This window comes from Anopheles darlingi, chromosome X (genome assembly GCF_943734745.1).
Source record: "Anopheles darlingi chromosome X, idAnoDarlMG_H_01, whole genome shotgun sequence".
In the NCBI taxonomy this organism is placed as follows: domain Eukaryota; kingdom Metazoa; phylum Arthropoda; class Insecta; order Diptera; family Culicidae; genus Anopheles; species Anopheles darlingi.
This window is the reverse complement of record NC_064873.1, coordinates 8,519,852-8,539,420: the sequence shown is the minus strand read 5'-3', so window position 1 is coordinate 8,539,420 and position 19,569 is coordinate 8,519,852. Positions and strand designations below refer to the sequence as shown.

General features: G+C 52.1%; 3 protein-coding genes across 7 annotated transcripts; all 3 read left to right on the top strand.

Moving 5' to 3' along the window:
- The first annotated feature begins 506 nt into the window (after window positions 1-506).
- Window positions 507-5,651, top strand: LOC125957036 (uncharacterized). The gene is made up of 5 exons (XM_049689402.1): window positions 507-2,771; window positions 2,849-3,072; window positions 3,177-3,683; window positions 3,767-3,935; window positions 4,282-5,651. The coding sequence occupies exons 1-5, from the start codon at window positions 1,014-1,016 to the stop codon at window positions 5,548-5,550; spliced, it is 3,927 nt and encodes a 1,308-aa protein (XP_049545359.1). The 5' UTR covers window positions 507-1,013; the 3' UTR covers window positions 5,551-5,651.
- Window positions 5,652-6,618: 967 nt separating this feature from the next.
- LOC125957222 (uncharacterized protein F54F2.9) lies at window positions 6,619-8,657 on the top strand. Its single transcript, XM_049689780.1, has 3 exons — window positions 6,619-7,288; window positions 7,366-7,592; window positions 7,703-8,657. The coding sequence occupies exons 1-3, from the start codon at window positions 6,803-6,805 to the stop codon at window positions 8,631-8,633; spliced, it is 1,644 nt and encodes a 547-aa protein (XP_049545737.1). The 5' UTR covers window positions 6,619-6,802; the 3' UTR covers window positions 8,634-8,657.
- A 1,384-nt stretch (window positions 8,658-10,041) lies between these two features.
- Window positions 10,042-19,452, top strand: LOC125957084 (uncharacterized). Of its 5 annotated transcripts, none has more exons than XM_049689521.1 (4): window positions 10,042-10,266; window positions 10,537-11,408; window positions 16,239-16,339; window positions 16,421-19,452. In XM_049689521.1, the coding sequence occupies exons 3-4, from the start codon at window positions 16,239-16,241 to the stop codon at window positions 19,296-19,298; spliced, it is 2,979 nt and encodes a 992-aa protein (XP_049545478.1). In that variant the 5' UTR covers window positions 10,042-10,266; window positions 10,537-11,408; the 3' UTR covers window positions 19,299-19,452. The 5 variants fall into 5 exon arrangements, with proteins under 5 accessions (XP_049545478.1, XP_049545486.1, XP_049545504.1 ...); XM_049689529.1 differs by having other exon boundaries at window positions 10,042-10,288; window positions 10,619-11,408; XM_049689547.1 differs by having other exon boundaries at window positions 10,042-10,288; window positions 10,607-11,408.
- Window positions 19,453-19,569: the final 117 nt, after the last annotated feature.

The window sequence follows — 19,569 nt, the reverse complement described above, 5'->3', positions numbered from 1 at the left end:
TTTATATACCACGACTTTCCTAGCGAAATCCAAACACTGACCCTCACTTGACCCAGCCGTTCCTGTCACCTTTCTGGTCGCTACTGCTAATACTACTACTACTACTACTACTACTTTTACTACTACTACTACTACTGCTACTATTACGACTACTATAATTTTTTACTACTACCAGTACTAACGGCTATTGGGCACTCAGCAGTATTGTGTATTGGAGGAGCTATTTTCAAAATTTAAAAGGTGCATACACACACACACACACTAACAAATGCGCGCACGTTCGCGCGCAGCTTCCCCTTGAGCTTGAGGGTGAGAGGGTGTAAAAATTATATTTGGCTCCAACGAAACCGCGACCGCGCGCCGATCGAGACAGATTTTTGTCGCCCCCCTCCCCCTGTTCTCGCTCCCGTCTTCCCCCCCCCCTCCCCTCCCCTTGACCGGGGGTGAGGCCGCGTGGCGCGCGGAGAAAGCCGCCTGTGCGTACACGCCAGCTCAGTTGTACGACACCAGCGTACCCGGGCGTACCTGGTCCGGTCCTGGTCCTGGACAGACGGGAATTAAAAAGGGAGGGTCAGAGATCCTGCTGCGAGCTGCTGCACGTGCCGCTGCATCATTGGTTTTACTTCCGGGTTTCCCGGGTCCCGACGAGCGAACCGGCATCCCCCACCCCCCACCCCCATACACACTGCCAGCACGCATCCTTTGCCGCTCTTTCCGAACGGTGCACTTTCGTCCGTCCGTGATCTACAATCAACCTGCCACTCCAACCAGTCAGCGCACATCAAACACTCTTCGCAAGTGTACCTGTGTGTGTGAGAGAGAGAGAGAAAGAGAGAGTGTGTGTGTGTGAGTGAGTGAAACTGAGATCAAGTGTGGGAGTGCGTGTGTGTGTGTGTGTGTGTCGCGAAGAGTGAAACGGAACAGGACACGGAGATCCTGACCTGCTGAACGGAACGAAAGCGCCAAGGGGGAGCGCCAACGGGGGAGCGCCAAGAAGGCTAAAGACGCAATCGATGGCGCGGTTTACGCTCCCACTGGCCACCGTCTTCCTGTGTCTGCTGGCGGTGCAGTGGCTGGTGGCGGATGTCGACGCGTTCCGTTTGCGCGACACACCGGACGACGGGGCGGACCATGACCTGGCCGGTGGTGGTGGTGGTGGTGGGCGCCGTTCTCGAGTGCCGATCAGCAGTACGGTGGGTGGCCGTTGGAAGCCAGCATTGCCAGCCAGCAGTACCGACGACGGTGAGGAGCTGGTGGTGGTGGTGCCAGCCCGTAAACCGTGGTCCGTAGTCCGTCGCCCAGGCTTTACCGACGACGATGATGATGATGATGACGACGACGATGATGATGATGATGACGACAACAACGACGACGATAACGACGATGATGAAGATGAGACCACGGAGCAGCGAGCTATCAGGCGGGCCGCCGAACAGCGGTTCGGACGAGCGCGCTCGCGTGGCCTTCCTGCCACTGGACGGCACAGGACATCGGCCACGGACACCAAGAACAGCGATGCGGACGATGATGATGATGATGATGATGAGGAGGAGGAGGAGCAAGAAGACGAGGATGAGGAGCAGCAGCAGGAGGAGAAAAGTATTTTTAACCTATATGGTTGGTTTGGCTCGAATGTCCGCCAACATCGGAGCGACGACAATAAGGCAGCGGCAGCAACAGCAGCAGGAGCCGTCGCCGATAACGATGGAGACGATGATGATGATGATGATAACGATGACGACGACGACGACGACGATAACGATGAGAAGGAAGAGATAGTTCGAGCGGATCGAAGAAAGAAAGGTGACAGGAAACTTGTACAGCTGGCACCGCCAAGGACCAAACGTTTGCCGAAACCGGTAGCCGGTAGCGAAACGGCGCCCGAAACCGAGCAACCGGACCCGGACCCGGCAACGCCCGGTCTGCTGGAGACGGTGGCCGAGTTTGTCCGGGTGGCCCGGGCCAAGACGGTCGACGGTTTCGAGGCGAGCGGCGTGCTTCGCTGGATTGGCGGCCGGTTCGGTGGCGAATCAGGCGAGGCGGCACCGCCGGTTGAGCCGCCGCGATCGTGGTCCGAGCTGCTGAGCGGCTTGTTCGACGCGTCTGACTCGAGCGAGGAAGAGATCCGCGTACGGCCGCATTCCCACGCCGACGATGGGGACGATGAGAATGAACCAAATGGCCAACCGAAGCAGCAGCAGCAGCAGAAGAAGAAGAAGCAGAAGAAGGACTCGTTGCTAGTGGAGCTGCTGAACGAGAGCCCGCTGACGGCGCTGTTCAGTGCGGAGGAGCTACCGATCGAGCAGCCGATCGAGACGGGCGCCAAGAAGCAGAGGAGCCCGGGAACGACCACCACGACTAAGGTGCTGAAGGAGCGCATTCCCATCTCGGCGGAGGACTTCGAGCAGCTGCTGCTGCGCGTACCCTCGTTCGTGCCCGACTATTCGCGCGTTGCCGCCGGTGGCGAGTGTCAGCGGCAGGGTAAGATCTTCGAGCGGCAGCTCCGAGGGAAGCGCCTGTGGGCCCTGAAGATGATCGACGCTAGCGCGAAGCTGAGCGCCGGGATGCTGCGCGGTAACGCGCACCAGCTCGGCGACTACGACCAGTGCACCGGCATCTCGACCAAGGTGCGGGTACAGGAGGACGAACCGGTGCGCATCCGGGGCAAGTACTGCCTGGCGCACATCGACGTCGTGGCCGACGATGACGAGCTGCAGCTCCCGGTGCATCTGCTGCACGGCCGTGGCTTCATCAAGAGCACCCTGAACGATGTAAGCATCCCGGGCTCGACGATCCGTCGACATGACATGACATGACTCTCTCTCTCTCTCTCTCTTCCTCGAGCTAGCCGGATCACTTCCTGCCCCGCTTCACGACCATCAACTGGGGCATCTGTTTGCCGGCCGCCTGCTCCTTCGAGGATGCGGGCAGCATCGTAAAGGGCTTCGTCCGACCGTACAACTCGACCGGTGTCAAGGTGTTCCTGGAGCTGGAGGAGGGCAACTGCCATGTGCGGCAGGCGCGCCACCGTACGCTACCGCTCAAGGACAACTGGCTGCTGATTGCGGTAATGTGAGTGTGCATCTGTGCGTCTGTGTGTCTGTGTGTTTCGAGTGAGTGAGAATACTAGAACACACACTCTTTCTCTCCCTACTCTGTCTCTGCATCTTTTGCAGTGGCTTCTACACCTTCGTAGCGGTGGTAACGCTGGTGGCCACGCTCAACGACTACGAGATCTTCATCAAGATTGATCCACCGTCGGCGGTCGGTGACGGTACCGAACCCGATCCGGCCCGGCAGCCCACGAACGCCCTGCACCAGACGCTGATGGCGTTCTCGCTGAAGCAGACGCTCCACCAGCTGTGCACCGGGCAACCACCGGATGCACCGGAGGAGCACCACTATCCCCGGTTTCGGTGTTTGTATGGACTGAAGGGTGTCGCCAGTCTGGCGCTGTTCACTGCGCTCCGGCTCGTACCGCTCGGCTTCCAGCCCTTCACCAACCGGAACGAGTTCACCGAGACACTGAACGCACCGTGGAGCGTATCCGTGCGGCTGCTGCTGCTGTACGCGGATGTGTTCCTCGTGGTCAGCGGGTTCCTTACCGCTTACCACATGCTGCGCGAGTACCGTGCCCGTAGCCGCGTCGCCTGGTTCAAGCGCATACTCGGTCGGTACCTCAGGTCAGTACAGTGGTGCTAGTCAGGTAAGTGCATCATGGCTATACCGCTGGTTGTAACCCGCGCCTGTCCGGACTTTCGCACAGACTCTGCTTCCCGTTGCTGCCGGTCGTCGGTTTCTACGCGCTGATCTGGGAACACCTGGGCAGTGGTCCCCAGTGGGGTGATGTCGTGGTGAAGAACGCGAACCTCTGCAAGCACCGCTACCTGAGCAACCTGCTCTTCGTGCAGAACTGGTATCCGATCGAGGAAACGGTAGGTATAGCGGCGCGCGCATGCCGGTGGCAGAAAAATGAGCATCCAGATCCCTATTGAATTGCATAATTTTAGGGGTTTAGCGTTGAAATTTAATTACATAAACACATCTTAAAGAGGTGGTAGGAGGTAGGAAGGAAAGAGTGTTACTACGTACCTAGTGCACTCCTCCTAAACCCTACCCTCCTCTCTTCCTGATAGCTTAAATATGTAATCCCTAAAATTACGCAATTTGGAGGGGGATGAAGATATTTGTTTTTTTTTGTTTATCGCCATGCCAATGATGGCTGCTTGTACTACTAGTATCACTACTACTACTACTACTACTACTACTACTCTTTGGCAGTGCGCACCCCACACGTTCCAGCTAGCGATCGAGATGCAACTAAGCGTGCTAGCCCCATTCTTGATGATCGTGCTGGTCCGCAGTCCCTTCTACGGCACCGCCGCCTACGTCCTGTTGCACTGCCTGTCGACGGCGATCCGCTTCTCAGCCACGGCCGAGGACCGCCTGGCCCCGTATGTCTACCATGGTGTGCGACTGACGCAGCTCTACCGCACGCTCAACCTCTCGACGACCGAAACGCTGCACCGCATCACACCGTACCTGGCCGGTTTCGGGCTGGGCTATCTGGTGCAGGAGACGGACCGATCCCGGCCGGAGCGCGGTATTCGCTGGGCGGGCTGGCTCGGTGCCGGTGTCGCCCTGCTCTGGTGCCTGCTGACGCCGCTCGACATCGTGCGCAGCGACTTCCAGTACGAGCCGGGCAGTGCGGCCCAGTACGCGGCTCTCGCACCGCTCGCCTGGTCACTCGGCCTCTGCTGGCTCATCTACTACTGCATCAGCGAGGAGGCCAGCCTGGCGAACCGTCTGCTCAGCTCCCGCCCGCTCATCCTGCTCGGCCAGCTGTCCTACTCGCTGCTGCTGGTGCAATTCCTCGTCTTCTTCTACTTCGTCGGTTCGACGCGGGGCAGCGAATCGTTCAGTCTGGCCACGTACTTCAACCGGACCGAGGTGTGCCTGCTGTTCGGTGGTGCCCTAGCGCTAACGCTCCTCTTCGATCTGCCGATACAAAACGTGAAGCGATTGTTGGACAGTACCGGTGTGCTCGATGCGCTCGAAACGGCTGGGAAGGAGGAGGCAGCGTCCGGGGAATGCCCAACCAGTGACCAGACGGTCACCAGCGCCGACAGTGCCCCACAGCACGCCGAATCGAACGCACCGGAGAGCAGCAGCGATTTCCAGGTGAACAGCAGCACACCTGTGGACGAAGCTGAAGACTTTTGGGCTAGCAGCGGTCTTGATGAGCGTTCAGCAACTGCTACAGAATCGCCAGGAGCGCCTGCATCCGTTGCACCCTCCGTGGTCTCCACAGAAGCGAAGGGCAACGATGGTCCGGTGGAGCCAGAGCCAGCCGACGAAGAAGAAATCGACGAAGAGGAACAAGAGGAACAGCAACAGGAAGTAGATGGGGTAGGGGAACAGGAAGAGGAAGTGGAAGAGGAGGAAGAAGAGGAAGAGGAGAACGAGATAGAAGAGGAGGAGGAGGTCAAGCGAAGGCCGGCATTCAATGGGCGCGAATGGTCACGCACCTGGGACCTGCTGGACGATTGAGTCCTCTCCATGCACCGGGGTATCATGAGCCATCCCTCGCCAGCGTAACTTGACGGAATAAAAACAAACGGTAAAAATATAGGATAAAATAAAAGGGTGGTTAAATTTCACGGTAAAAACCCTCTCTCGTGAGTGTCTTTTTTATTCCCTTTTTTTCTTGTGCAATTTCTTGTGAAATTTGACAAAATTCCTCCCCCGTCCCTCTTACGGTGAGTTAGTGAGTGACCGAAAAAATCGCTGTTTTCTCTGGTTAACTGTAACTTTTCCTTCCCTCCACCCGACCCAAATATATTTATTTACGTTTGAGTATGTTTTACTGTTGGTTTGTTTACTAAATACATATTTATATATGGAAATTAGTGATTTTGTAGGTCACTCAGTGATTCACCGGGTGGGGGGGAGGTGGTCTATTTTAATCTTTTAGGCCCTGTGAAAAATAAAAGTCGGATCACACAATGTGAAGAATTTGTCCTAGCTATATTGACTTTCCATGTTACGTAAAAATGTTTTACGCAGTGTAGAATCGGGCTAACACTCTACCTCTCTATTGAAAACACCTTGGTTTTACCCATGAACTACGAATGTGCACGTAGCTCAATTCCACCGATATCTTTATAAAGCGCATCCGAAAGTAAAAACGATAGATCAGCCCCCTGGTGATTTGTTTTTATTCTTTTCTCACAAGGCCAAAAGTTTAAAACGTAATTTAAGTTATTAGGAAGGGGAGAGGAGAGATAAAAAAAAACACTTCTTAAATCATAACTAAAACTCTAATGTAGAAATTTAACCCCCTCCGCCTTCCTTAATATTTAAATTTACGTTTTAAATTGTTGGCCCTGTGATAAAGAGAATTATGATAAATCACTCGGAGGCTGATTGAAAAAAATTAAAGCCGGCTGGAGCAGGGTTTTTCGCTCACACTTTTCGCTCACACTTTTCATTTTCGCTCACACCAACTCCACCGAATTCTTCTCACTGCTCATTGGGCAGTTTCTGTACGCGTGCATGATGTGTACGCGGCGTAAAACACTCCAACGTCACAAAGTCTTTGACAGAAAGGATGTTTTCGGATTCGCGAATATCGTTTTTCCTGTGTCCATGCCTTTAAGTTCAACGGAGTGATACGTGTAGCATTGAATGTTAGGTTTTGTTTTATCAAATGTATTTCGATTAAGCCTCTTAGAAAATTGGTGCGCTGCGTGAGGGTAATTTCGGGATTCCTGTACTAAGTACGGGGTGGTAAAGCAGGACCATGCTAACTATGATGGGGCGCCAGCTTCTATTCGCAAAGCTGTTGGTAGCGATATTTTTGATTGGATCTACTACAGCACATGGGTGGGGAGCGGATGATTTGGAAATTTTCGATCTCGTCGAGGAGGTGAATGACAATTTCTATCATGTAATGAATATAAGCCAAGATGTTTCGGCCGCGGAAATCAAACGCGCCTTCCGCAAACTGTCCGTGATTCTGCACCCGGACAAGAGTGACGCGGAGGATGCGAACATCCGATTCCGGAATCTCGTATCGGTGTATGAAATCTTGAAAGATCCAGTCAAACGGGAAAAATATGACAAGGTACTGAAGGATGGAATGCCTAACTGGAGGTCAGCGCTGTACTACTACCGCCACGTCCGAAAAATGGGCATTGTTGAAAGCGCAATCATCATCTTCGTAGTCATCACAGTCACGCAGTATTTAGTAGCTTGGGCCGCATACCTGGAGAAAAAATATACCGCAGTAAGTATGATAGCTGATAGCAGATTCCTTCATTGGCATTGATATGCACTGTATTTTTTTATTGTCTGCCTTTGTAGGAACAGATCGTAGGAAGCAAGCTGAGAAAGTTGTCCAAAAAAAAGCAAACAAATCAGCATCTAGAGGAGCTGATATACGAAATTCCTCAGCCAAGCATCCGCAACACGTTGCCGTTTCAGATTCCAATTTGTCTGTGGCGTTCCATTACAGGGACACCAACGGTTATAAAGTCTCTCATAGAGATGTACGCACAACAGAAAAAGCAGGAAGAAGAAGCTCGCGATCGGTTAGTTTCTGTATGATAGACAGACTGTACTCGCAAACGAAAATGTGTGTCTGCATGCATGTAACGATTCTTTCTTTTCTATATTTTTACCCTCATTCGGAAATCTAAAGGAAGAAAAAGGAGCTGGAAGAGCAGGTGGAGTTCGAGAATCAGCGAGCCAAGGAGAAGGAGAACCGTACGTTGCGTAAACGTAGCAAGAAGCTTACTGTTCCTGAGAAAACAGATGAAGAATTGGCAGCCTACAGCCAGCGTATCCTAGAGACGGATGAAGATGCCCGGCAAGAGTTTAATCAATTACCGCCCTCCACGCTATCTGGTGGCCTCTGGACTGACGATGATCTAAATGACCTCGTACGATTGGTGAAGAAGTATCCCGGTGGTACTAGCAATCGGTGGGATTTGATAGCGGAGCTGATGAATCGTAATGTAGAGGAAGTGACGTACATGGCGACGAAATTGAAGGAGGCTCCGCACCGGTTGGTTCACCAACCGATGGATAACCAAGTAGCCGTTGACGCTGTGAAGAGTAAAACAAAAACGCGAAACTCTGCTGGGGTCGGTATGAGCGAGTTGACCAGCAGCTGGACGCAGCAGCAGCAACAGGCACTGGAGGCTGCAATTCAACGATACCCGAAGTCGACCAGCACTGACCGATGGCAGAAAATTGCCAACAACGTACCTGGTAAGACGAAGGACGAGTGCATCGCGCGATATAAACATCTCGTTGAGCTGATAAAAAAGCAAAAGAAGGATTCAGAAGCGTCGTCGAATGAAGTATCAACTGATAGTCATGCATGTGTTTCACATGATAATCAACAGCAGCTAATAGAGTCCGGGGCGGGGCCAGAGGATGTGACGAAAGAGAACATTACTGGACTCGCCCAGTCCAATGAAGATGCATCCGATTCTATAGATCAGGCACCTGAGCCTCAGAAAGGAGGAAAAAGTCAAGCGAAAAGTCGAAGACGTGAGCGTAAGAAGGCTCTCGCCCAGTACAGTTACTCAGAAAACGAATCGGAATCGGATTCAAACGACGAATGAGCGAAATAACACTGTGAAGAAATATTGCGTTTATGTTCTATGTTTATTCACTAAACGAAAAAAAAATGTTTGGAAAAAGTAAAGGGTAAAAACCCACGGTAAAAATAAAATATAGTTTCCCACCACACCATTCCATTATGTAAGCCAACATTTACTCAGCAACAAAAAATATGCTATTTTATAGTTTTTTTATTGGAACTAAATGCAAATATCGATCTTTTTTCCTTGTTTTAAGTCAAGTAGCTTCAACCGTTTACGTTTAGTTTCATAGAATCAAAATTGGACCCATCTCGAATGTCAGAGCTTTTTACTGATGTTCGAGATTTGTCCAGGTTTTTTTAAAGCATACAATTTGGTTGGCGGGGTACGATGCGGGCTACACTGCAGTGCGGCGTTGTGTGTTTGTGGAGCAAGCTTCGAGCAAGCTTTACTTTTTTAAATTTCATTCGTTTATTAGTAGACTAAGAACAAGACCCGCTTACATATTCATTTTCCGGCAACTCAAGTGACCAACGTAGAGCAAGCCTTTTTTAATGGTGTATGCTCATGTATTTAAAGTTATATTTTATTCGTTTCACTGTATCGACATTGATCGGCTCTTTCGGTATGCTCTTTCGAAATTAGCTCTTTCGATATGCGGCGACAAGTACACCAATATTTTTTATGCATGGAAATTCCATGCCTTGCGTGAAAAGTTTTCACATCGCAAGCAAACTTTACTTTTTAAGTAGTGTAGAAGCGGTCTGAGGCCTTCATGAAGAATCTGGTAAACGAGTATTGAAGCGATCATATGCATTTGTCCGCCATTGTCCAATAGACAGCTAAGGATATGCACAGTAGTACAGTTATGATAATGGCCAGTTTAATGGTGCGTACTACGACAAATGAGACAAATTCGCTTGTGTTCGCGCTCGAGGTAAGCTCGACTGAACGAACGGGTAATCGAACTAAATTTGTTACATCGACCACTACTTAACTTTCCTCTCTCCCGCCGAGGCCGGGGTGGGGCTGATTGACCGATGTCGATGCACACGTTTGCACACGGTTACCGTGCAGGGGTTTTGGTCTGCTTATGGTTGTCTTTGGAGGTGAACTAGCCTTTCGTACCGCTAGGCAGCTAATGGTGGGAGACATTTACCGGCCACGACGGCAACGGGCTATGAGGAAACTTTAGGTCGGGCTAACCAACAAACGGTGGTGGGATCCGCTGTATGGTGTGTGAGAACTAGTTTTGTGTGGATTGTGAATTCTTGCGCGTGTGTAGATGGGAGGATATTCCCTAGCTACTGCTGATGGTTTAATCCTCCCAGCGAGAGAGAGAGAGAGAGAGAGAGAGAGGAGCGGAATGCGGGGCGGGAGAGTTGATCGCGCAATCATGGAGCCAACGAAAGCGAAACTTCACGCCATTCACTCAGTAGGCTTGGGTACAGCTGGCGATAAAGAGGTGCTTTTCATTTCGGCTCCAGTTGATTCGTGCTGCGGTCGCGAATGACCGTCGTGACATGCTGCTAGTCCACGTGCACTAACGACACTACTACCTGACTCAAACGGCCTGTTGCCAGCGTGCAGGTGAAGCCGCTCTATGCCTACCGTGCTCGTCGGAAACGGGCAACGATAAGCTCGGTGCAGTGAGGTGATTTAAATCACATGGATTGGTACGTCCTGCGGCTGCGGTTATAGTAACCTATTTAAAGTTTAAGTTCAAAGTTTCAAGCTTCAAGTTTAAACAAACGCCAGATAGTAGTGTCCAACCGATACAATAATATGTGTGTTAGTTAGTAGTGCAGAATCATATATATATATATATATATATATATATATATATATATATATATATATATATATATATATATATATATATATATATATATATATATATATATATATATATATCGTTCCACAGCAATGTGCCGTTGAAAGTGCCGTTGGGCTAATGGTCGGGCGAGATGGGATCGAATCTGAACGTGTTCTAGTCTACTCGCTAGCTTTGCAGTGGCCGGAAGGAAGGCAGAAAGGACATACGCAAAAATGGGGGCATGCACCCCCCGCGGACTACAGATCATCCAATCGTCGATCCAGCCGTGCAAAGCCTCCAACATAACTTATCCAGCACAGTGCCAGCAGTGACGGGCTGCGCCACAACGGGACGGAGAAGCAATAGTTCGCCCAGGAGTCTGGGCGCAACAGCCAACGGTCGCTGATCGACGGTTTCGCACTCCATTGCACAGCAACGTTCGGTTGCTAGAGTGAATGCTTATGTGCTATCGGAGTAGTGCGTCTTAGTGCAGTGTGTTTGTGTATTTAAATAGCTGAGTGTGCGTGCGTGTGTGTGTGTGTGTGTGCAGGGGCGTGTTTGTGTGCCTCTTCGTGATTGCGCGCGAGCGTGTGTTGTGTATATATGTGTGTATGTGTGAGCACTGTGTGTGTGTGCATAGGCCGTTGGGGGGGAACAGGCGCTTGCACCTTCGACTCGGGACTCGCCGGTTCCAGCGCTACTTAGTTGGGTGATCGCCAGTTAGCGGGCTTCAGCCTCATAGCCCTTGCCAACTGATTCAAGGAGCTAATTACCCGTTCGCTAGCTGTAGCTCGCTAGAATCGCAAACCAAACCGACAACCTCCACAACGATTGCGCCGCTCCTCAGTCAGCCACACAGTCACAGCCGTAGCCGTCATACGCCGCCCTTATCGTCAACACCATCATCATCAGTATTATTATTTACTACTGGCTACTACTATCAACGTGAAACACGCCCACGATCAACGATCAACTAAACGGTTAGTATATTGCGCAGGAGGTAGGAAACTAGCCAGAGGAGGAGGTGGTGAAGAAGAAGAAGAGAAGGGGGGGGGGGAGATCGGTTTGCGGAATGTGTCATGCATGTGGTGCTTCATCTCGCCCTTACACCCATCTCTCTCTCCATCCTCTCTCTCTCTCTATCTTTCGCTCTCTCATATACACTTACACAACTGCATGCGTGCACACCGATGTAACGTCTAAACAACAGATCGCTCCCTCACTAAACCTAGAGGCAGCATGATCACCATGCTTTCCGTGAGCAGCAAACGCCATTTCTTGTCAGTAAACCACCTGCATCAATGCCATTAACCCCCGCTTCGACACCCAACCACCACCCCCCCACCCCCCACCAAGCCACTACTCCCCTTAACCTGTTTTCTCTCGAAAATCCTAAGGCCTACAAGGCGCGCCACAAGCCACCCACTGAACAAAAAACAAAAAAGACCACGCGCTCCTCCGCGCGAAGAGAAGGCACAAAACAAAAATGGCGTAATTGTTTATCACAATCAGAGCGCACGAGTCACTAGCAAGCAAGCATGCGACGCAGACGCATCGCTGATGCGTGGAAGCAGGGTGAATGGGCGGCAGGATGATCGAAGAAAGGAATCAAACGCCGCGTACCGATGATGATGATGATGATGATGCTTGCTCGTGTTCGAAGGTTGCATAATTCCTCCTCTTTTCCACATCGTCGAAGTCGAAATGGTTTCGCTTTCTCTCGGTTTCGGTTCGGGCGTTTTGCGGGTGACTTCAACGGGTGGCGGCGGCGAACGCCGCAAAACGTAAGCGTGAGGAACGTGTGAACGTGTGTGATGTGCGTGGTTTTTCGGTTTTACTTTTAATCATCACTCGCGTTAACGATGCCGTTACCGGTTACACCGTTTTGCTCCCAGTCCTAGCGACCTTTTCCACATCCCTCTCATTTGCTTCTTCTGTTTATCCCAATAAGGGGTTTCCATCCCTCTCTTTCCATCCCGAACACGAAATATTAATTTCCAAATAAAATCATTCTGCACTGCTGCCACCGCCCTCCAAAATTAACAACCAGATAGCCAACTGCTAGTACTTGGTTCGGTTGGTGCATTGTTTGGATGGCTGCAGTTGGCGCCTGGCTTCTACCATTACCAGCACCACCATTACCATTCTCTTTTGCGGTCCACGGACTGCCGCCAGACTGCGCCGGCGGACCAAATAGGCAGCTCGCTAGCACCGATGAACGGCAGCTCGCTGCACCGTTCGAATGCGAAATCTGAATGCTTTATGTGTACGAGATTATACAACAACAGCAACAAGAAAAAGGGTTAATAAAAGGGTGGTAGCTGTGCAGCGTGTGCTCGACCGGTCGTGAACACGCAGCTGCAACGGGGTGGAGTAACGGTAACAGCACACCAGCGCGATCGGGCGGCGTAACTGGTGCAGCAGCAGCAGCAGCAGCAGCTAAACGGGTTGGCTAGCGCGGGCGCTACCTTACCCTAACCTACGTCCTACCTACCCCAGGCATTGGTCTCTCTTTTCTTCTTCTTCTTCTTCTTCTTCTTCTTCTTCTTCTTTCTCATACACACATACACAAGACCATTCGCTTCGCCTTATGACGGAATTCGGACCTTCGCCTCGGATAGCATAACTAGTAGCGACGGCACACGGCCAGCTGACATTCACATTCAGCAGCAGCAGCAGCAGCAGCAGCAGCAGCTCGCCTGAATGCGTGCGCGCCGTCAGCCGACAGTCTCAAGGTCTGCGCCTAGCTAAAATGGGTGGTCTTGGGGTGTGTTCCATTTTCCCTTTCTCCTAAACCGCTCCGGGAGACCCATGGCAGCTTGTACTAGTAGTAGTAGTAGTAGTAGTAGTAACAGTAGTAGTAGTAGTAGAGCACCGAACTGAAGTCAGGCTGAAAGCGGCGTGCCAGCGCCCATGGCCAGGCGCTGTTTCGTGTTTCGCAGCCTCCGTGCGCCCGACGCGACGCCTAAATACGCCGTTTCTCCCACCAATGGGCAGCCCTGAGCGCTGACTGTGGCAGGGCAGGGCAGGGCAGGGCAGGATGCGGCCCAACCCAACCCAACCCAACCGATCGGATGCGTCCCCGAACCGCACGGCTTTGCAACCGTGCCTCGGCGTGATTAACTACCAAGAAGGGTGTGGCTCGTGGTGGGTGTCGAGAGTCGAGGGCAAGACTTGAAGTTTTTTTTTTTTCACCCCCCTCTCGGAATTCACGCCCCCACCCCCGTTGGCTTGATCCCTTAGCCACCTTAGAATGGTATGGCCACCACCACTACGAACACGAGCGCACTACTTAGCGCAGCTGGTCGGCGCGCATTGCTGATCTATTGACATTTCTAACCTCGGGAACTGTTTCGGTCCAGCCTCAATTGCCTCAGTACAACTCAACAAAACAAAAAGCAAAAAAAAAATAACTCAACCTGTGAGTTCACCACCTTCCCAAATGGGCGAGTGGGCGCAGGGTTTCTTGTGCTACGGACGAACGGCCGCCAGCAAACGTAAAATCGAACCGAAAGCTAGCAGGTAGCTAGCGTGTGGTGCCGTTGTGGTGCCTATATGCTCTCTAGAAATCGCAATCGTTTCATGTGACGTACAGCATGAGCATTTTGATTTCGCTGGTTTCTGGTTATGGTTTTCGGGTGGACACGACGGCGCAACGAAGGTTGCTGTACGTTTTACGCAACACCGAAAGGCACCAGTCATCCAGAACCCTATTGTCCTTTGTTTAGCTTTTTGGAGTTTGGAATCCCGGCACAGGCTGTCGCTATGTGTAGCTTTGCCGAGCTGAAATACTGTGCGTAAAAAACGGTACGCGAATAGGAGAGGGGGGGAATACCAGGGCACCATTACCCCGTGGTATGCGTGTTCAGAAGAATTCCATTCCGATGATTTGTGGAGATGGAAAGGACTTTTTTTTCCACTCGCGCCAGACTAACCGTATTTCCAAATTTGAACAGCTCTCAACAGCCCTGATTTATATATATAAAAAAGTAAAAAACACGACGGACAAGCATCTTTGGGGTCGCAGCATCAAGCCAGCAAACCCTGGGCCAAAAAGGGATCTTGAAACAAAACGGTGCTTGCTAAAGCACGTGCAAGGAAGCTGTGCGAAAACAAAGTTGATCATGGTAGAAGGATACGGTTTGGTTCAAAGGATTGAAAGGAACTTACATGAAAAATAGTTTTTTGAGAAATGCTCGATACAATTGTTGAGTTTATCTGTAGCTGTGTTTGACCATATGTTAGGGATTTGGTAACAATTTGTGCAAATTGTGAAGAGACATCAAATGGTTTCATCATTGTGGTAGTTATTCCAACGAGCACCATTTGTGTAAATAATAGTGCCTACAGGAAAAAAAAAACTCTGGATGACTCTCAAAAAGATTGCTAGCTGAAACGGGCTTTGCATAAAAATACAACAATGTCGCTATACAACGCACATGCGTTGATGGTGTGAGTGCCCGTGAGATGCGGAAGTAGTTGAACATGACTCTTCGATCTTCCAAAAAAAAAAAAAACATCAAATATCCTGCCGATTAAGCCCAGCCTGTGCTGTGTGCTCGACTGTTGCTTCGAGCCAATCGAGCGAGCCCCCCACCCCTGATCATGTTTTTTGGCTATTTCACATTTACTTCATTACTTTGCATTCCACCACCACGCCGGTTGCTAGGAGACACAGACTCAGCCACTTTGCCACCATGATGAGATTGTGTATCTCGCCAGCAGCAGTGCCCTACTTGCTGTTTGGTTTCGGTTTGACTATGGGTGATGTGATGTTATGACGGACGGGGTGCGATTATATAATATATATTCGAACGAGACGGTTGAATCCGCCAGTGTCAGGGCTCAATACTCCATTAGCAACAACAACAACAACAACAAGGTCTCTCCATGTCCCAGGCGTAACGGTTGCCGTGACTAGCGATTTGTACGATGCGAACAACGCGAACGCTGTAGTGCGGTGGCTTATGCGAGGCGCACCAATATAGCGCTGCGATGTGTGAGTGTGCGCCGGTGTTGGGGATTTAGAGACCCCCTAGCACAGCAGCTTCAACAGCAACGGCGATCCGCGATAGAGAGGGTAACGAAATTAAATGAAGTCGCTCTCTACCGATTAATTTTTAACCAACGATCTTCAAGCACAAAACCCCAAGGTACTTGCTGCGGCAGGTGTGGTTCGCTTACGTAGTTGCCCCGCTTTGAGCTCCTGGCGCTTTGTGAGAATGCCCTGTCTCGGCACACGGAGTCAACCTTGCTCTTCGGATATCTTCGTCACACACAACACTAAAATGCTAATTGATCCTTTTTCCATAACCGATAATGTATTTTAACGGTGTTTAACAAACAGGCAACGCTTTAATAAATGAAGCAAACATACAGCTCGACCGTTCTTGCATTTGTAAATAAAAAAAACGGTAAAAGAAGCTTTTCTGATTTATGCGTTACAACAAATTTTAAAACAATAAAATACTGCTAATTCTTTTTCCATAAAGCAACTTTTCCTTTCTTATAAGTGTGTGTGTGTGTGTGTGTGTGTGTGTATACGTGCGTGCGTGAGTTTTGCTTGTTGGTGTCGCTTTCATCATACTTCGATACTATTGCTGTGGTTGAATGATTTCGACTTCACCTAGAAAGTGCACCCAGCAAATTCGTGTTCAAGAACCGAAACGCTGCAGCAGCCACCCTTCTTCCACGTTTCGTGCTCGGCTTCTCGATGTTCTCAAACTTTACGCTAAAATTCTGTCCGTAGGCTCTATTATTTACAATCTTTATATGCCCCTTTCTTCCGTCTTTCCATCTTCCATCATCAGATGCATCTCAGGCGGCGTCTCGCTAGTTTGGCTTGCATCCTGCAGTTACTATGTCTGGCACCGTGCGCCGCCTCTATACTGACACAGGGAGTCCGGGAAAGGTACGGTAACCCCCGTGGGGCGAAAGATAACCAACATCCTAAACTAATCACTCGTTTCTGTCTCGCGTTTTTGTCCGGTAGACCTCCCCCACAACAGCGCACCGTACGTCGGACTAATGGGGTGGTGGTGGCCGAGCGGTCGAACGCAATCGACCCTCCGTTGGATTTGCCACCACAGCAGTCGCCAAAACAATCCAATCCGTCGCAATCACAGCTGCAGCTCAAATACTACGATGTGGTGCAGGTGGACGTGGTGCAGGGTGCGACGGGTGAAGCGGACGCGGCCCTAACACTGCTCACGTCCGGGGCCGGTGAAGGCAAGGGTAGTACCGCCCGGCCGGATATGGCCGGTAAGCCCGGTCCGGACGCGGCCAAAACGCTGGCCGACCAGGTGGCCGAGGGTAAGTACGGGCTGATCCATCGCGAGCTGTTCCAGCAACGACCGCAGCGCTTTGGCGTGCTAAGCTACAGGCGCAACGAGGAGGTGCCGCTGGACGACGAGCAGAACTATGGCGGGCTGCAGCCGGAGGAGATTTGGCTGGCCGAAGACCATCTGCTCGTGCTGAAGGGCGGCTCGATCAACTTCAACGCTGATGGCAGAGCCAGTAGCAACCGATCGTCGTCGTCGTCATCGTCGTCGTTGTCAGACGGCGGTGCCTGGAAGCCGATCGATGATTACCGGGCACCGGACCGGCAGGTCCAGATACCGCTCAATCCATCGGTACCGCCTCCCTTTCCCGTACAGCTCCGAGAGAACGGACCGATTGAGTTTATCCGAAGTCATCAGGCAGCGGCATTTAATCCGTTTACTAACGAGTCGGCGTTTCTCTTCACCAACAAAGCGTTCCCGGTCATACGGCCAGAAGATTTCGGCGGGCAGAATATACTTGCCCGGCCAGCGGCGCTCAATCATACTGGCCAGCACAACGGACTCCAGTACCCGGCACCGGTTCACCCGCCCCCCCTCAGCGAAAATCGCACTTACTCGAACCCGTTCCTGAAGCTGCCCCCGCTGGGCCTGCCGGACGACGTCCAGCAAAATCTGACGGTAGGAGGGCGCGATGAGGATGACGATCCGTCGCTCTACTATCCGCCACCGTACTCGTTCGAGTACAAGAGCAACTACACGAACCCGGTACCACCGGGACCGCTAGTGCCCGGTATCATTCTGCCACCACCGCCAAACTTCTTCATCCTGAAGCCAACCGAACCAGTTAAGAGCGAGCAGGAGAAGCAGCAGCAGCAGCAGCAGCAGCAGCAGGAGGAGCAGCAGCAAAAACATGAGGCAAAGGAAGCAAAGACTAGTGCGAATGCAATGAAATACAAAGACCGCCAGAAGGGTGCGGTCTCGTCACCGGTCGAGATCCAGAAGGCGGTACTCAAGTCGTTCGTACCGATGATCGAGCTGTATGGCGGCGTTGGGGCGGGAGTTACGGTGCCACTCCGCAAACCAGCCGCCAACAAGCGACTGCGAGGAAAGCCCACCGTTCCGGCACTTGCAGGACGGCCGCCGCCGACAACCGTGTCACTGCCGCCAGCAGTACCAACGACGACACCAACCGTACCGGTGTCGACGAAACTGCACAAGATAGCACCGGAGGTGCGGCCGGATGTGGTGGCCGGTCCGGTAGCGGGCAAACCGGCACCGCATCCCATCTACGCCGAGTACTTTAACATCAAATCGTCGACACCGGCGGCGTCCTGGGGTGATACGAGCTACTCCACGACACCGTCGCGCACGTACCTGCCGTCCAAGGGCCAGGAGGGTCGCGGTCACGAGCATCAGCAGCAGCAGCAGCACCATGAAGAGTTGGTGCGAACGTACGGCTATAGCCCGATCGAGCAGTTCCACCGTGAGGTCAACACGATCCGGCAAACGCTGCAGATCTACGAGAAGGCGAACAAACTTGCGAAAGCGACGAGAACGTCTAAGGCGCACCACCACCACCACCACCACCAGCAGCCGGCACACCACGGCACACCCGCCCTGTACCAGAAGCACCGAGGGCAAAACGAGGAGCACGATGTGTCCGGTGGCCGAAATCTGTCCCTTAACTTCGGCAGAGATCAGCTGTACCAAGCGTTCTATTCTGACGTTGTTGTACCATCCGGTGGTCCGATCGTTGCCTCCTACAAAGCGTACGCTGCTAGTGGTGATGAAGGGAACGGCACACCGGGTGCTGCGGAGTATGGTGGATACTATTCCGCTCCGGAAACTTCCGCCTATCAAGTGTACAAACCGACGAACGTTCATGAGCTACCGCATGGGTACATTGTGACGACGGGTGAAGCGGCAGCGGCGGCACCGCTACGATCGGTGGTCTTCCCGCGGCCATACCATAGCTACAATCAGCCACAGTACTACCACCAGCGGCACCGCCAGCTGACGCCGGACGCCAACAGCAACTACCACGGACAGCTACCGGACATCCAGCAGCAGCAGCAGCAACCGCAGCAGTTGTCCTACATAGCGCCGGTCATCCTAAATAATGGTGCCAGCGGTTACAACCGTTTGCCGGAGCATCACGGGGGTACGACGACGAAATCCTACCTCATCCTGGATCATCGAATGTCGGAGCGATTGCGCCAGCGGCAGCAGCTGCAGCAACAGCAGCAACAGCAGCAGCAGCAGCACCTGCAGATTGCTCAGCAACCGTACCTCCGCTACCGTCACAGGGCACCCGGGGGCCGTGGGGACGCGGGCTACGAACATGGTGGCATCGTGGCGGAAGGTGAGCAGGATCTACCGGCGGGCAATCGTTACCTCGAGGGTGACATCCTGGTTAACTATAAGCACCCACTACCGACACTGAACCCGGACAGCGAATACTTGCCGTACCAGCCGCACCATCCGCACCAGAGGCTGCAGATCCGGAAGCGCCAGAACGCTGCCGAGCTCACCCCATCCTTCTTCTCCTCCGCAACCCAGCCGGCTATATATAGTCACTCCGGTAGGTAGGTAGGTAGATAGGTAGGTAGTTAGGTTAATTACGAGTTAAGTGTGCAGCTAGCTAGGATCAACAAACTAGTATTCCTGGAGGCGCTCGTGAGTGATTACAGGTCTCACGGGAAGAAGGGGCAGGTGAGAAGAGGGGGGAACGTTTAATAGTAGATGAAGGGGGGAGGGGGGATGGGAAGAGGGGGGAGGGGGGAGGGGGACCGTTGTGATAAGGATGGCAATAGCATAGCAAACACCTTTCCCAATCGTCTTCAATTGAGGTCGCCCTTGG

Excerpts from the sequence above, each read along its gene's own strand:
- LOC125957036 (XM_049689402.1), top strand. The coding sequence starts at position 1,014 with ATGGCGCGGTTTACGCTCCCACTGGCCACCGTCTTCCTGTGTCTGCTG. Across the intron at positions 3,073-3,176 it reads TGGCTGCTGATTGCGGTAAT|TGGCTTCTACACCTTCGTAG; the intron begins GTGAGTGTGCAT and ends CATCTTTTGCAG. Across the intron at positions 3,936-4,281 it reads GGTATCCGATCGAGGAAACG|TGCGCACCCCACACGTTCCA; the intron begins GTAGGTATAGCG and ends ACTCTTTGGCAG.
- LOC125957222 (XM_049689780.1), top strand. The coding sequence starts at position 6,803 with ATGCTAACTATGATGGGGCGCCAGCTTCTATTCGCAAAGCTGTTGGTA. Across the intron at positions 7,289-7,365 it reads TGGAGAAAAAATATACCGCA|GAACAGATCGTAGGAAGCAA; the intron begins GTAAGTATGATA and ends CTGCCTTTGTAG. Across the intron at positions 7,593-7,702 it reads GAAGAAGAAGCTCGCGATCG|GAAGAAAAAGGAGCTGGAAG; the intron begins GTTAGTTTCTGT and ends GGAAATCTAAAG.
- LOC125957084 (XM_049689521.1), top strand. The coding sequence starts at position 16,239 with ATGCATCTCAGGCGGCGTCTCGCTAGTTTGGCTTGCATCCTGCAGTTA. Across the intron at positions 16,340-16,420 it reads ACACAGGGAGTCCGGGAAAG|ACCTCCCCCACAACAGCGCA; the intron begins GTACGGTAACCC and ends TTTGTCCGGTAG.